The 18,486-nt window shown below is 38.2% G+C and overlaps 1 protein-coding gene across 1 annotated transcript in view; it reads left to right on the top strand.

The window, feature by feature from the left end:
- The window catches only part of LOC115224874 (hillarin), a 54,913-nt gene that overhangs the window by 25,903 nt on the left and 10,524 nt on the right, over positions 1-18,486 (top strand). The window contains exon 2 of the mRNA XM_029795827.2: positions 16,596-16,813. Coding sequence (XP_029651687.1) covers positions 16,691-16,813 — 123 coding nt within the window. The 5' untranslated portion in view covers positions 16,596-16,690. The remainder of the gene's footprint in view (positions 1-16,595; positions 16,814-18,486) is intronic.

Below are 18,486 nucleotides of genomic sequence, written 5' to 3'. Positions count from 1 at the left end.
ATACTGCTAAGCATTTCGCCCAGCGCGCTAACATTTCTGTCAGCTCGCTGCCTTCTACAACAGGTATAAAGCCCATTGTCTGTATTATAGTGTATTGTTGTACCATTCAAAACTTTTTATTCTTTACAAACATTACACAATGCTTCAAGCGAACCACAATACTCTCCTTTTAAAGATGTTTTGTGTTATAAATGAGAGTATTCTTGGTGAAATGAAGGATCACATCTGGGGCAATTTTGTGTTGCCTTGTTCCAAAGTATATCAAGGTTTTTTAGCACTATACATCTTTAACTTTTTAGTATTTAAACTGGTCATATCCAGCTCACAACTGTTAGCACGCCGGGCGAAATGCGTAGCCGTATTTCGTCTGCCGTTACATTCTGAGTTCAAATTCTGCTGAGGTCGACTTTGCCTTTCATCCTTTCAGGGTCGATAAATTAAGTACCATTTACGCACTGGGGTTGATATAATCGACTTAATTCATTTGTCTGTCCTTGTTTGTCCCCTCTATGTTTAGCCCCTTGTGGGTAATAAAGAAACATATATGTTCAACCTGGCCATATTCATCCTCTTACACCTACTCAAAAATGTCATTCTAAAAATGAACAACTACGTCATTAAAATCTTGAAGTTAAGAAATAATGCATGATTTATTCAAAACCATATGAATAGATACGACTTACATTTGACAAAGTAATCTGAATGCTAAAAGGTTAAAGTGATTGTTCCCAGATGAAAAACTGCAGTTTCTGGTATTAAACAATGCACATATGTTAAATATGTGGTACTGATAATGTTACTAATAAATTTTCTTTTATATAAGACATTACCAATGTCTTATATAATGCCCAGTGGTTCGGGCAACGGACTAGCGGTTGTAGGATCGCGGTTTCGATTCCCAGATCGGGTGTTGTGAGTGTTTATTGACTGAAAACACCTAAAGCTCTACGAGGCTCCGGCAGGGGGTGGTGGCGATCCCTGCTGTACTCTTTCGCCACAACTTTCTCTCACTCTTTCTTCTGTTTGCCTGCTTGCTTAGCCAGTGGGGTGGTGTCATTTGAAGGCTAAAACAATGCAAAGCGCATTGTGACCAGCGATGTGTAGCAACATCTGATAGCCTGGTTGGTTACGGTGATCACGATGATAAGACATTACATATGGTGTAGTTTTGGCTATCATTTAAAACTGAAACAAGAAAACTTGTTGGGTTTAGATAGTATGCTTCAATAAAATTTTAAATTTTACTTTTCAATAGTCTTGAAGACTGCTGAAAATTTAATACACATAGGCGCAAACATGACTATGTGTTAAGAAGCTTGCTTCCTGATCACATGGTTCTGGGTTCAGTCCCATTGCATGGTACCTTAGACATGTGTCTTCTACTATAGCCTCAATTGAATCAAAGCATTGTGAGTGGATTTGGTAGGTGGAAACTATATACATAAATATATACATAAATATATACATATGTATATATGTATATATATATGTATATATACATAAACAAAATGGGTTTATTTCAGTTTCCACCTACCAAATTCACTCACAAGGCTTTGATTCAATTGAGGCTATAGTAGAAGACACATGTCTAAGGTACCATGCAATGGGACTGAGCCCAGAACCATGTGATCAGGAAGCAAGCTTCTTAACACACAGTCATGTTTGCGCCTATCTGTATTAAATTTTCAGCAGTCTTCAAGATTAGAAGAAACAATTTAGCACTATCAGTATATCGTCATGGCATTCCGTCGGTTATCACGACGAGGGTTCCAGTTGATCTGATCAACGGGACAGCCTGCTCATGAAATTTACGTGTAAGTGGCTGAGCACTCCACAGACAATTGTACCCTTACCACAGTTCTCAGGGAGATTCAGCGTGACACAGAGTGCGACAAGGCTGGCCCTTTGAAATACAGGTACAACAGAAACAGGAAGAAAGAGTGAGAGAAAGTTGTGGTGAAAGAGTACAGCAGGGTTCGCCACCACCCCCTGCTGGAGCCTCTGGTGTTTGTGCTCAATAAACACTCACAATGCTCGGTCTGGGAATTGAAGCCGTGACCCTACGACCGTGAGTCCGCTGCCCTAACCACTGGGCCATTGTGCCTCCACAATCAGTATATATGTAACATGTGGTTTAATTATAAACACACACACACACAGACTTCTTAGCATGCAGCCACACCTGCACCTTTTGACAACTATTTATCAGTTACTCTTATGTCAAGTAACTGGAAGTTATTTTCTAAAATATATATTTTAACTCTGCCCTTGATACTTGTCAGTATATGTTTTCATAGAACTTTGGAATGGACTGCCAAATAACTTTAGTTTCACAGCCTTCATATTCGCATTTCAAAATGTGTGTGTGTGTGTGTGTGTGTGCATGCATGTATGTGTGTACGTATGCATGTATATGTATGCTTATATGTATGTGTGTGTGTGTGCATATATATATATATATATATATATATATATATATATATGTATGTATGTATGTACATGTATATGTGTGTCAGGTTGGTCTTGGGCACTACTGGTAACATGTAACCCAGTACAACCGTTTGCATGGTCGGGTCATCGGCAACTAATCTGACAACCCCATCAGGTTTGCTTGATAAGGAGGGTGATTGTTGGACAGCCTGCAGGACAAAAAGATAAGACCTGTCAAATGGTAGAAGAGCTCATGAGCAGTCAATGACCATCTAACAATATATGTACATATGTATGTATGTACATATGTATGTATGTGCAGGGATGTGGAAATACCTGGGTTATTGTCCAGGTGCCCACTGTGATGGGAGGCCCCTCTGTTCTTGTCACAACATCTTTCTAGGAGAGGGAAACTCTGAGAGAAAACCTGCAACACTGACACTATTCGATGATATAAACTAGTTCTTCTTTTTGAGTTCATTCTGTCTATGTTCAGAAAGTAGGATTGAATCTGTACAAATCCTTTCACCACTATAAAAAAATTCATCATGCACAGGCATTGTTTGAAAAAGTAAAACCTATCACAAAGATGGCTGGTCATAGCCTAGCATTGCATGTGTGGGATTTTCGATCAGGTGATAGCAATACTTGAACAGGAGTTTGCAGCCATCATGTATGTATGCATATATGCGTGTGTGTATGTATATATATATGTATATATATGTGTGTGTGTGTATATATATATATATATATATGTATGTGGAGGCACATGGCCTATTGGTTAGAGCAGCGGTCGAGGCATCGCGGGTTCGAATCTCAGACCAGGTGATGTGTGTGTTTATGAGTGAAACACCTAAGCTCCACGCAGCTCCGGCAGAAGGTAATGGCGAAACTTCTACTGACTCTTTCGCCACAACTTTCTCTCACTCTTTCCTCCTGCATCTTGTAGCTCACCTGCGACGGACCGGCGTCCCATCCAGGTGAGGAACCTAAACGCCAAGGAAACCGGGAAACCGGCCCTTATGAGCGAGGCATGGCTCGAGAAGGAACAAACAAACAAAGAAACACACACATATATATATACTAATAATAATAATAGTAGGGGAAATAATTCCAAACTTACAGGGAAAAATTCAATTTAGCAATTCTAAATCAATAGAGTTTTTTCTCTAAATTTTATACTCTTTACTCTTTTACTTGTTTCAGTCATTTAACTTCGGCCACGCTGGAGCACCACCTTTAGTCGAGCAAATCGACCCTGGGACTTATTCTTTGTAAGCCTGGTACTTATTCTATCGGTCTCTTTTGCTGAATCGCTAAGTGATGGGGACATAAACACACCAGCATCAGTTGTCAAGCAATGCTAGGGGTACAAACATGGACACAGAAACATACACTCACACATATATATACACATACATATATACGAAGAGCTTCTTTCAGTTTCCATCTACCAAATCCACTCACATGGCTTTGGTTGACCTGAGGCTATAGTAGAAGACACTTGCCTAAAATGTCACACAGTGGGACTGAACCCAGAACCATGTGGTTGGTAAGCAAGCTACTTACCACACAGCCACTCCTGCACCTATATTTATATATATATATACACACACACACACACATGCACACACATATATATATATACTCATGTGTCTGTGTATACATATATGTATATAATTTTGTGTGTATGTATGTGTGTGTACATTTATATATATGATTTTGTATATCTGTATTTGTATATATATATATATCTTTATACATGTGTGTGTATGTATGCATGCATCTATATATTTACTTATTTTCTAACTTGTTTATTAGTCAACCTGAGATGCAGGTTCGGTTTTCTCTAACCAATCAAACAACTTAACCTATTTCTCTTATGTACATTAGTTTTCATTGGTTTATTTTTAGCAGAAAAATTTCTCTATCTACTTTTGACCAGACAAGTATCTGATCTCTTTTCCGTAACTACTCTTAAATATATATTTCCTATCTACTTTCACAAATCTTTCTTCATATCAATTTATCCTGATTTACATACATTACATTTACAATAGTTGATCATAAATCTCTCATTAGTTTTGTTCATTTATTTCTCTTAATATTATATTTATTCATTCTTAATAGATTCTCTTAGATCCAAACAGGAATTCAATCTGCCAGAACCTGTTAAAAGTTAACAGATACTTTATTGTTTGCATTCTCGCTGTTTTCTACGCACCTAATAAATCCTAACAATACGTTTTCCAGTATTATGGCACCCAAATTTTATTGACTATTTTGCTGTATATTTTACATATAGGTGCAGGTGTGGTTGTGTGGTAACATTAGCACGCTGGGCAAAATGCTTAGCGGTATTTCGTCTGCCGCTATGTTCTGAGTTCAAATTCCACCGAGGTCGACTTTGTCTTTCATCCTTTTGGGGTCGATTAAATAAGTACCAGTTACGCTGCTTGGTAACAGGTGTTGGTGTGTTTACATTCCTGTAACTTAGCAGTTTAACAAAAGTGATCAATAGAATAAATACCAGCCTTTAACGAATAGTAAGTACTAGGGTTGATTCATTTGACTTAAAATTCTTCAACACAGTGGCACCATGGACAAGTGTCTTCTACTATAGCCTCGGGCCGACCAAAGCCTTGTGAGTGGATTTGGTAGAGAGAAATTGAAAAAAGCCATATGACCACGGGCATATGGCATAGTGGTTAAGAGCGCGGGCTACTAACCCCAAGACTCCGAGTTCAATTCCAGGCAGTGACCTGAATAATAATAATAATAATAATAATAATAATAATAATAGCAACAACAACATCAAAAAATACTTTAGGAATGAGAACTCAGGTTTGAAATTTCCCCAAGACACCTGATGAAGGCTGGAGGGTATATTAGCCAAAACATTGTGTTAACAACAAACAAGATGAGGACAAATATCTGTCAAATCAAAAAAGCCTGTTGTATATATGTGTGTGTGTTGATGTGTTTACATCCCCATAACCTAGCGGTTCAGCAAAAGAAACCAATAGAATACATACTAGACTTACAGAGAATAACTCCTTGGGCAGATTTGTTCGACTAAAGGTGGTGCTCCAGCATGGCAACAGTCAAATGACTGAAACAAATAAAAGAAATAGTGCCTAGCACATCTGCAGTCTAAGGATTGAATCTAGTAAAAGATAAAAGATAACTCATTAGAGACCAAACTATGAAAGAAGGCAGCAGGACAGGTTTCTTGGTGTAGCGAAGCTGTATGGCAACTTGCATTATGGAAGAGTGGGTGTACGAGTAACCTGGATGGAGTTGAATGAGAGATAAAATAGTATATATATATGTGTGTGTGTATATATATATTTAAAAAATAAGGATAAAATCTTTATAAGAAATTATCAGTAGTTAGCGTGAAAAACCTCGTAAGAGAAAAAATCTGTAAATTTTTTCAACTTTGAAAATACTTATTTATATTATATAGAGGGTACTATTATTCATTGATTGCGAAATCACAGGTGATATGTAACTAAATTCTGTTTTTAAATGACTCGCTTTGAAGTTTTGCATTCAGTACAATTTGTTTATTTTAGTAGTTTTGACTGCAAAAGTCCCTCCTAGTGTGCAGTACCTATGAATAATAGTACCCTCTATATAATATATATATATATATATATAAAATATAGGTGCAGGAGTGACTGAGTGGTAAGTAGCTTGCTTATCAACCACATGATTCCAGGTTCAGTCCCTCTGTGTGGCATCTTAGTCAAGTGTCTCCTACTATAGCCTTGGGCCGACCAAAGCCTTGTAAGTGGATTTAGTAGACAGAAACTGAAAGAAGCTCTTCGTATATATGTATATATGTGTGAGTGTATGTTTCTGTGTCTGTGTTTGTACCCCTAGCATTGCTTGACAACTGATGCTGGTGTGTTTATGCCCCCTTCACTTAGCGATTCGGCAAAAGAGACCGATAGAATAAGTACTAGGCTTACAAAGAATAGTAGTGACGAGGCATTAGGGTGGACCTGCAGGCTACGAAAAAAACGAAGGGGAATAGTAGTGAGTGGGGACAGAACAGATTTATAGGGGGCTGTGTGAGTGTGGGTAGAAGTTGCAAGTGGGCATAGGGAATAAAAGTGAAATGAGAAATGGTTAGAGATGGGGGTATGCAGCCAGAGTTTCTTTTTTGGTGTGGGGGAGGCAAAACGTAATGAATTCCTCTTTTTTTTTTACACATAGGTGTTTTGCTTTACTGCACTATCATCATCATCATCATTTTCATCATCATCTTCATAATCATCATCATCATCATCATCATCATTTTCATCTTCATTATCATCATCATCATCATTTTCATCTTCATTATCATCATCTTCATCATCATCATCATCATTTTCATCTTCATTATCATCATCATCATCATCATCATCATCTTCATTATCATCATCATCATCATCATCATCTTCATTATCATCATTTTCATCATCATCTTCATTATCATCATCTTCATCATCATCATCATCATCTTCATTGTCATCATCATCTTCATCATCATCATCATCTTCATCACCATCATCATACGTCCATTTTCCCATGCCTGTGTAGTGTTGATTATGACAAAGATTGGTTTCAGTTTGTGTACATAATTTGTTGCTACGTTATTACAAGGCTTCGTGCAATATAGACAGAATCGATCTTATATTAACATCATATTTTACATGTGCTGGAGATCTCTGACAGGTAATTGATAATTAGGCTGATTTTTCACATTGCTAAAATTACATATGGCAGCATTGGTTTTTTAATCCATCTCTGGGTTGGATATAGAATTGTGAAAACAGCTATCAAGAGAATCATGTTGGGTTGATCATAGAGCTGTGAAAACAGCTACAAGAGAGGAAATTCACCTGAGACTGATTCAACAAAATCTGAATTCCCTCTGGCTTTTCATGTTAAAAATCTGTTTTTAAGGCCTTCATTGAAGGAAAATTCTAGAAGTTCTCACATGAACAAAGTTCTGATTGGCTGAAATGGGGTCTGCAAGCATGATGAACTTGAAATTTACCTGATCAGAAATGGAGTTGAAATCAATTGCTATGCCTGCATGAGTCTGGCAGAATTTGCTGAGGTAGATTTTCTATGGTTGGATGCCCTTTTTCTCACCAACCGTCACCTGTTTCCATACAAGCTAATATTTCCTCATGGCAAGACATGTTTTTCTACAGAAGACTGCAAACAAACAGCATTTGTATGACGGTGATGCTTGTTTACAAATATCATGTGATGTCAAGACAGGAATACTCACACACACACACACAACAGTCATCTTTTAGTTTTCTTCTATGAAATCTACTCACAAGTACTTTGATTGGCCCTGGGCTATAGAAGATATTTATCCAAAGTGCCAGAAATTAGGACTGAACCCAAAGCCACATGGCTGGGATGCCTACTTCTCAATCATACAGCTATACCTTTATCTAAATTTTGAAATGTACTAAATAGCTATTGATACGATAAATTTGCTGGAGTCTTTAGCATGTCAGGCAAAAATGCTTAGCCGCATTTTGTCCGTTTTTACATTCTGAGTTCAAATTCCGCCAAGATTGACTTTGCCTTTCATCCTTTTAGGGTCGATAAAATAAGTACCAGTTGAACACTGGGGTTGATGTAATCAACCTACAGATCTTTTCGCTTTGACCAGCAGATTTTTAAAATAATTTCTTTGTAACTAAAAAATTTAAAACTTCGTATACTGGTAAATTGTGTTTATAAAACATCTTTTTCTCTTGGCTTTCTTGAGAAAATTCTGTAGTTTGTAAGATATTTGGTCTTTAATTTCTTGCATTTCGGCAATTTCAACCAATCAATGACGTCTATTAAGGTGAAAACGATTTCTGCCGTAATGTGTAAACAACAATTATTTCTGGTGTCAATTGAAATTGTCCGTTATCTTACAAACTATAGAATTTTCTCAAGAAAGCCAAGAGAAAAATGTTTTATAAACACATTCTACCAGTATACGAAATTTAAAAGTGTTTAGTTACAAAAAAATTATTTTAAAAATCTGCCGGTCAAAGCGAAAAGATCCCAACCTACCATACCCTCCCCCCACATACACACACTAAAATTGCTGATATTATGACAACGTTTGAAACCAATGTAATAAATATACAATACAATAAAAACTTCAAAATCGAGGTTATTTTAGGAGTAGTAGAGAGAGGAAACATTACGTCTATGAGTTCATGGCTGAAACATATTTATCAGTGAATCATAATCAATTTAAATAAGTTTCTTTGTATGTACAAGTTGCAAAAGGTTCTCATGTATACACACAATGCATGCATATTTCTATCTTGACAAATTACAAGTGTAGTAGTGAATTATGTACATATATATGCCCCTCGTGTAACATGTGAGATAATCTGTATTGTGTACGTAATATATATATATAAACATTCTAAGTGCTGTTGTGCCGAAGATTGTTTGGGATTAAAAATAATGCAAATCTAGGTTAATGACATGGGATTAGTTGCTGGATTATCATTCCTTTTAGTTCTTATTGCGATAGTTTTCAAAGTATGTTTATCTGTCTGTGTCTTTATATGTGTATGTCTGGCTGTGTGTCTACTTGTGTGCCTGTGTGTGGATCTCCGTGTATGTATGTCTGTGTCTTGGTTTTAACTACTTAAGATTTTCACATTAATATACCTGCAATGATTAGACGAAGGAAATGGAGATGGATCGGACTCACACTGCGGAAGGAACCCTCTGATGTGACACGACGAGCACTTGACTGGAAGCCGCAGGGGAAGAGGAGGCGAGGACGCCCCGAAGCAGACATGGAAGCAGAACATTTTGGACGAGCTCAGGACCACCGGCCTGACAAGGGAAGCAGCCAAGAAACACGCCAGTGACCGCAACAAGTGGAAAACAACTGTTGAGGCCCTATACTCCAAAAGGGGCAAAAAGGATTCAGAAGAATACCTACAACGGATATCATCTCATAAGTCATATATTGGTCGTCTGCTGTCATCTTTCTTTCACTATGCGCGCACGGACACGCACACAGTTTTGTTTTTATATCTTATTACACCAGTGTTCTTCAAATTTAAAACTATCTCAAAGCAATAGATTACCGTAAATCCTCGAGTATAGTCCGCCCTTGAGTATAATACGCAGGGGGATTTTTAGAGGGTTGTACTTCTGAAAAACCTAAACCTTGTGCATAATACGCACCCCTTCTCTAACTTGAGTCAAGGAGGTCTATATGTCCTTGGTTTGTAAAAATGTATACGCTAACGTCCTTTATCATTATTGTATATATAACATAATGCAAACGTGTAGCTTTTTTGTGCATTTTGTTTGCAGAAATAAAGAAATAACAGTTATAGCGTTTAATAAATGTTGCTAACTGAAAATTATGGATGATTTAAGGTATTTTCACGCCCGACATCACAAAATGCGTCTGAATAAACATTGCCGGACAGCAAATAGAGACTCGGACATTGCTTTGAAAATAATTTTAATTTTTAACTTCGTATATAGTACGCACTAGGATTTTGACCTTTAAAGTTTGGGGAAAAATGCGGTTTATACTCGAGGATTTACGGTAGTGCTTCATGTTCAAGGGAGACAACTCTTTTGGTCTAGCGCTAGCTTGCTGTGAATATCTGCATTTATTTTAAAATGTACAATAATAGTACGAAGCAAATTTTACCATTACACACTAGCGCAGACATGTAAAATAATCCATTTTATACTAATATAAACTTTCTTTGCATAACGTTGTCTGCGAAACGGCCATCACCCTATGGGTATCAACTGTTGAAATAAATGCATTCATCCCATATTTTGTGACTTTCTTTATACTCTGTATATGTATTAGTGTGTGTGTGTATGACGGGTCTCTTTCAGTTTCTGTCTGCTAAATCCAGTCACAAGGCTTTGGTCGGTCCGAGACTATAGAAGACACTTGCCCAAGGTGCCACACAGTGGGACTGAACCTGGAACCATGTGGTTGGTAAGCAAGCCTACTTACCACAGAGCCACTCCTGCTCATCATTCCTTTATTAAATTTTTGCTCATTATGTGAGTTACATTTTTCTCAGTAAAATGTTTCATTTTTCAGTTTGTTAGTTTAGAGAACTGTTTGTATACGGATACATCTCTCTCTCTCCTTCCTTCCCCCTCTCTCTTTCTAAATATATATGTATCACCGTGACTGACCACATCGCTGGTCACAATGCGCTTCGCATTGTTTTAGCCTTCAAATGACACCACCCCGCTGGCTAAGCGAGCAGGTCAACAGAAGAAACAATGCAGGGATCGCCACCAACCCCTGCCGGAGCCTCGTGGAGCTTTAGGTGTTTTCACTCAATAAACACTTACAACGCCTGGTCTGAGAATCGAAACCGCGATCCTGCAACCACGAGTCCGCTGCCCTAACCACTGGGCCATTGTGCCTCCACATCTATATATATATATATATATATGTATAGGTGCAGGAGTGGCTATGTGGTAAGTAGCTTGCTAACCAACCACATGGTTCCGGGTTCAGTCCCACTGCGTGGCATCTTGGGCAAGTGTCTTCTGCTATAGCCCCGGGCCGACCAATGCCTTGTGAGTGGATTTGGTAGATGGAAACTGAAAGAAGCCTGTCGTATATATGTATATATATATATGTGTGTGTTTGTGTGTCCCCCTAGCATTGCTTGACAACCGATGCTGGTGTGTTTACGTCCCCATCACTTAGCAGTTCGGCAAAAGAGACTGATAGAATAAGTACTGGGCTTACAAAGAATAAGTCCTGGGGTCGATTTGCTCGACTAAAGGCGGTGCTCCAGCATGGCCGCAGTCAACTGACTGAAACAAGTAAAAGAATAAAGAGTAAAAAGAGTATATGTGTGTGGTGTGTATGTGTGTGTGGTGTGTATGTGTGTATGTGTGTGTGTGTGTGTGTGTGTGTGTATGTGTGTGTGTGTGTGTGTGGTTAGTTCACATTGCTTTGTAACAAGCATAAAGCTAATTTCTCTGGCATAAATATTTATCCCAGGATGGGATGCTGATCTGTCTCAGAATTACTCATTTTTACCAGCTGAATGGACTAGAGCAATGTGAAATCAAGTGTTTTGCTTAAGAACACAATACATTATCCTGTTCATGAATCGAAACCACAATCTTATGACCATGAGTTCAACACCCTAACCACTAAGCCATGCACCTCCATATAAATATCTTCAAATTACCAGAGTAGATATTTTCCCCAGAGCTCTTTCCCACCTCCTTACCAATTTGACAGTAGATTGTCAGAGAAATTTTTATATATCTATTAAGACATAGTCATCCAATGTTATCGAAATGTGAGTTATATTTTGACAGTCTACTGTTATGACAACACAGGTATCTTAGTGCATCTATATGAGTGACACACTAGTTCTCTTGGATCTTTTTGGTTTGAATGGCAGTTATTTCTAGCAGTGTCATATAAAATTGTCACCCATAATTATGACCCTAGAATGGATCTATTGCATTTCAATCTATTTTAGGGTGGGGGTGGGGGAAGGGTATCTTTTTTCTTCACAAATGTAAATAAACCCAATCTGTTTCTTAAGCAACGGATATATTCATATGGCACAGAATGTTTTTTTACCTCAATGGACGTCAGTGATTGGTTGAAATTGCAGAAATTGAAGAAAAAAAACAACAAATATCTTACAAACAATAGAATTTTCTCAATAAAGCCAAGAGAAAAAGATGTTTTATAAACACATTCTACCAGTATACGAAGTTAAAAATTTTTTAGTTACCTAGAAATTATGTAAAAAACTGCCGTTCAAACCAAAAGGATCTGTTCACTCTTTATATATAACAAAACATTGCTGTATGTAGCGCTCTAGCTACCCTTGTACATTGCTGTATATAGCTACATTGGTGGGCTAGATAACCTGCACTTGGGGTATATATTATACTCAGATATCATGGTGCTGTTCTCAGTTTTAAGGAGAGGAAAAGGCAATTTTTGGGAGAAGCTGAGATGATATTGATAACAAATTTTGTCACAAGGCCAGCAATTTTGGGGAAAGGGATAAGTCAATTACATCAATCCCAATACTCAACTTATTTTATCGATTTGACGAAATGAAAGGCAAAGTTGACTTTAGCAGAATTTGAACTCAGAACGTAAAGACAGATGTAACATCATTAAGCATTTTGTCCTGTGCACTAACAATTCTACCATTGTTTTGTTTTCCTCTCATCTCTGATATTATTAACCATTCTGCCGAGGTCGACTTTGCCTTTCATCCTTTCGGGGTCGATAAATTAAGTACCAGTTACGCACTGGGGTTGATGTAATCGATTTAATCCGTTTGTCTGTTCTTGTTTGTGCCCTGTGTTTAGCCCCTTTTGGGTAGTAAAGAAATAGATATTATTAACAATCTTACTAAAACAACTTTGAACACCTTTTCAAACTCCACTTGTCTAACACCCGTGGACATGTTTACATAGTCAGAAAACAGCACAGTTCCCAATGACTTTTGGAAACACCTGTTCACACTAAGAGTTGCTGAAGTATGGAACAAGCTGCCGGCAGCAGTTGTTAGTTGTCGGAGCACTGCATCTTTCAAAACTTCCATGCTTCCTGAGATTCGCCAACACTACACCTAACTTTTTCCCCTCCATACACACGCAAGCCTGTATCTGACTTATGCACTGTTCACTTTCCAGACATTTGTACATTACTGCATATGCTTTATATGCACTTTCGACAAGTTGTGGTGCACCTGAGCACTGTATACAATAATTTCATTATTATTATTCAGTCCTTTAACCCTTTAGTATTCAGATTACTCTGTTAAATGTAATATTTTTTACTCAAATTGTTTTGAATTAATCAAGCATTATCTTATAGCTTTGGGGTTTCAATGATGTGATTGCTTATTTTTAGAATGTCAATGTAGGTTAGGTGTGAGAGGTTAGATATCGCCAGTTTGAATATAAAACATATAGAATATTTGGGTCGGATATGGCCGGTTTAAACACTAAAGGGTTAAGCTTTCTGTCAAATGACATCTTTTGAATTTGTAGGTCCCTTTTTCCTTTCTTTAGAGTCCCTCATCCTACAGAGGCCTCGAAACTAGTTCAGAACAACATCATTACCAAAGAAACAAAAACCTCTCCATGGTTATTGCTCTGATGAATTTTATAGTCTAGTACCCTCTGTCAAGACCTTTAAACATGTCACCTGCTTCTCTTCCCAGGCACATAGTTTCTTTAACCCTTTAGCATTCAAATTGGCCATATCCAGCCAAAATATTCTGCCACTTTTATGTTCAAACTGGCCAGATCCAACATTTCTCACCTACTCTACAATGTCACAGTAAAAATAAACAATCACATCATTGAAATCTCAAAGCTATGAGATGATGCATGATTAACTCAAGAAAATATAAATAGATAAGCATTAGATTTGACAGAGCGATCTGAATACTAAAGGGTTAAGCTTTGTGTTTGTTATAATTTATTTTATTCCAATAGCTTTAACTGGAGGTGCAATGGCCCAGTGGTTAGGGCAGCGAACTCGCGGTCGGAGGATCACGGTTTCGATTCCCAGACCGAGCGTTGTATGTGTTTATTGAGCGAAAACACCTAAAGCTACACGAGGCTCTGGCAGGGGGTGGTGGCAACCCCTGCTGTACTCTTTCGCCCCAACTTTCTCTCACTCTCTCTTCCTGTTTCTTGGGTAACGCTACGATGGATTGGCGTCCCATCCAGCTGGTGGGAACACATATGCCACAGAAACCGGGAAACTGGGCCCATGAGCCTGGCTAGGCTTGAAAAGGGCACATAAATAAATAAAAATAAAATAGCTTGAACTGCTTTTGTCTTGAACTCACTACCATCATCTTGTTTTCCTATAGTCTGCGATATTCAGTCCTTTAAGCTTTTCTGTCAATTGACATATTTTGAATTTGTAAGCCCCTTCTTTCCCTTCTTTGTAGTCCCTTACACTGTAGTGGCCTCAAGCCTTGTTTGGGACAAAATAGTATAGCAAAAAAAAAAAAAAAAAAAACAATGCTAATTGTAACTACAATGACAGACTAAATGTTTTAATCTGTTGTTATATATAATACCCTGATACATTGCTGTATCCGTTAAGTACTGCATTGATAGTGTTAATAATTAACATCAGTTATGAGAAAATCAACAAATCTTTATAAATCTGTCTTACTGAAACATTCCAACTATTACTCAATACAATCCTGCTTTAGATTCCTGTCGTTTACACCTTCTGTTATGGAAATATTACACCTTTACTCTTTTACTCTTTTACTTGTTTCACTCGTTTGACTGCAGCCATGCTGGAGCACTGCCTTTAGTAGTGCAAATCGACCCCAGGACTTATTCTTTGTAAGCCTAGTACTTATTCTACTGGTCTCTTTTGCCGGACCACTAAGTTACGGGGACGTAAACACACCAGCATCGGTTGTCAAGCAATGTTGGGGGGAGGGGGACAAACACACACAACAAACGCACGCACATATATATACTTATACATATATACGACAGGCTTCTTTTAGTTTCCATCTACCAAATCCACTCACAAGGCTTTGGTCGGCTTGAGGCTATAGTAGAAGGTGCCACGCAGTGGGACTGACCCCGGAACCATGTGGTTGGTAAGCAAGCTACTTACCACACAGCCACTCCTGTGCCTGGTTTACAGCAAAAAATTTTCCCCATGACAAAACACAGTGACTGGCTTGCTTACAGGTTCAAATGTGCCACAAGCATATTTGAACTGGTAACAACATTGCAGTAAATTTTTAAGAACAAGAATAAAATTTAGAGGGATGTATTGTCAATTTTGGGGGAAGATACAATGAGTTAGGTGCAAGCCTATGGTCAGTGTCTTACCAAAGGGGGTCTCAATATTATTATTACTACTACTACTACTACTACTACTACTACTGTTATCATTATTATTATTATTATTAGCAATGCTACTTTGTTAGGGTTTGATGTTCAGATTCTTTTGTACCCACGTTCATGGAAACTGTAAAATTAAAACTGGCTTTTGTTTAACTCTTCTCCTGTCATAACATGTAACAGATGTTGCAAGTGAGAGGCATAAACCGTCATAACTAGCTTAAGTCGCCAAATGAATTTTTTATGTTCACACAACATAAAACGCAGATAAACAGTAAGGTAACCACTACCAATATATCTTTTATGTTTAAACTGAAATGGAAGTAGAAGAGAATGAGGGGAGAGTTGAGAGAAAAAGAGTTAGATGAGTGGATAGAGGGAGAGTATGTAGAGGGGAGAGTATGTAGAGGGGAGAGTGTGTAGAGGGAGAGCCAAATTAAATTAGGAACTAAAAGTATGTCAGATATAATATCAAACTATGTAGCTTACAGTTAACTGAGATAATAAACCTTGAGGTCAGTGTGATATAAGATTGCTTTACTTTCCTTTGTACACATGTCTATACTGTGTAGGTAATAAAAAACCACTATGTTTTGTAGATTAATTGAAACCATATGTTATGACTCACCCCCTAAGCATTTAAACTGGCCAGATCCGGCCAAAATAGTCTTCCTGTTTTATGTTCAAAATGGCCTGGTCCAGCCTCTCGCACCTGCCCCACAATGTTAGTTTTAAAAATATACAGTCACTCAATCAAAAGCCTTGTGAGTGGATTTGGTAGACGGAAACTGGAAGAAGCTTGTCGTATATGTGTGTATGTATATATATATAAGATGGTGATGATGATGGTTGGTAGTGGTGGTGGTGATAATGGCAGTGATGATGGTAATTATTTTAAGGCATACCACCCACTCAAAGACCAATACACATGACATACTCTGTATTATGTAGTCTATCATAAGGCTACTAACCCCAAGATTTCGAGTTCGATTCCAGATAGTGGCCTGAATAATAATAATAATAATAATAATAATAATAACAACAACATCGTAAAATACCTTAGGAATGAGAACCCAGGTTCGAAATTTCACCAAGACACCTGATGAAGGCTGGAGGGTATATCAGCTGAAATGTTGTGTTAACAACAAGCAAGATGAAGACAAATATTCTTGAAATGTAAATAATGTACATAATTCCTCATCTCTTAAATATAGAACTGTGTTTAATGTTTTCTTTTTGTTGTTTTTGATTAGATCCAAGGAAATCCAAGAAGCCAGCTTCTCCCCAGTCTGTGACGTCAGCAAGAAATGCCAGTCCCTCCACCACATTTGGATCATCCAACTACACAATGAACGGAACTGGTGGGTCTCTCACTTCAGTCACACCTCGCTCGTTTGACTATACCAATTCTATGGGTAACCACAGCAGTCAATCATTTGCTCATCCCAAGAATGTATTGGTTAGTTTTGAGGTATGTTTATTTTTACTGTCCATATTTATCTTCATCATCATCATTTCATCATCGTTTAACGTCCGCTTTCCATACTAGCATGGGTTGGACGTATGACTGAGGGCTGGCAAACCAGATGGCTGCACCAGGCTCCAATCTTGATTTGGCAGAGTTTCTACTGCTGGATGCCCTTCCTAACGCCAACCACTCCGAGAGTGCAGTGGGTGCTTTTACGTGCCAGTCAGGCGGTACTGGCAACGACCTCGCTCGAATCTTTTACACATGCCACCGGCGCGGGTGTCAATAAGGTGGTGCTGGTAACGATCCTGCTCGAAAGGTGTTTTTTACATGCCACCAGCACGGAGGCCAGATAGCCGCTGTGGCAACGATCACGCTCAGATGGTGCTCTTAATACCTTACTAGCACGGGGCTCGAGTGCCAGTAGTGTGACGCTGGTAATGATCACACTTGAATGGTGCCTCTTAAGTGCCACTGGCATGGAAGCCGGTTAGCTGCTCTGTCAATCTTACATATAATATATAATACTCTCCACATTTGCACATTAATTTCATGAGCAGGCTGTTCCGTTGATCAGATCACCTGGAACACTCAACATTGTAACTGATGGAATGCCACAGCGATATAATATATTATACTGTGGAAAGTATATATGACATGCTGTGTTTATTGTGCATTAAATTCAGTTACCTAAAATTCATCAATCCCATTTATGACATATCTATGCATTCTTTCCTCTTTATATTTCTTTTATTGTTCTCTGTTCTGTCTTTAAGTGCTTTATTCAGTGTATAGCGCATATAATTTTGCCTTACTACTGTTGCTTAGTTGACTTATTGTTGAATTCTGTCCCCGTTTTTACCCTTTTAAATGTTGTGTTGTGTGTCTGAGCACTGTATGCAATAAGCTCATTATTATTATTATTATTATTATTATAGAGTGAGAGAGCTGAGCATGTCATCAAAGTGACACTGGGGTAAAATATACAGAGCCCAGTATACCCCCATGACTACCTGTCTCATATGGGTACACCAGGCATACGCATTACAACCATATGTGTGTGATATGGTGATCTCATATCAGGATAATCAGTGCATGACTTTGCAGAGTGGGGCCCAGTTAGAATTTTCTCCAGGTCGAGTAGCCCAACCCATTCAAATGATCCTTGAATAAGGGTTGTTTAAGGATGTTGAACGAAACACCCATGTTTCCAGAAGTCAATTATTCAAACTCCAAAGAATTCCTTTCAATACATGGCTATGATGCTCCCCCACTACTTCTGCTCATGATCAGAGATGCATATATCGTCAGCCTCTAAGGGACATGTTCAACTGGTTAAGGTCAAACAACTGACAAGCAAATCTGTGGTATTGAGCAGAATATTTGCTGTAGCCCATCTTTTATACCAACACAAAACAATGTACAGGATAACACTTCCAATCAGTTAAGATCAGCAGCCATGAGAGCCACTGCCTGGTGTTGCATCAGGGCATTATGGTTTCAATTCCTGGATTGGGTAGTGCATTGTGTTCTTGAGCAAAACACTTCATTTCATGTTGCTCCAGTCCACTCAGCTAATGGTTAGGATGTTGCACTCATGACTTCTAGATTGTGGTTTCAATTCCTGGACTGGGCAGTGCATTGTGTTCTTGAGCAAAACATTTCATTTCATGTTG

This window comes from Octopus sinensis, linkage group LG26 (genome assembly GCF_006345805.1).
Source record: "Octopus sinensis linkage group LG26, ASM634580v1, whole genome shotgun sequence".
In the NCBI taxonomy this organism is placed as follows: Eukaryota; Metazoa; Mollusca; class Cephalopoda; order Octopoda; family Octopodidae; genus Octopus; species Octopus sinensis.
Note: the sequence above shows the minus strand (reverse complement) of the source record. Positions and strands in the feature narration are given on the sequence as shown.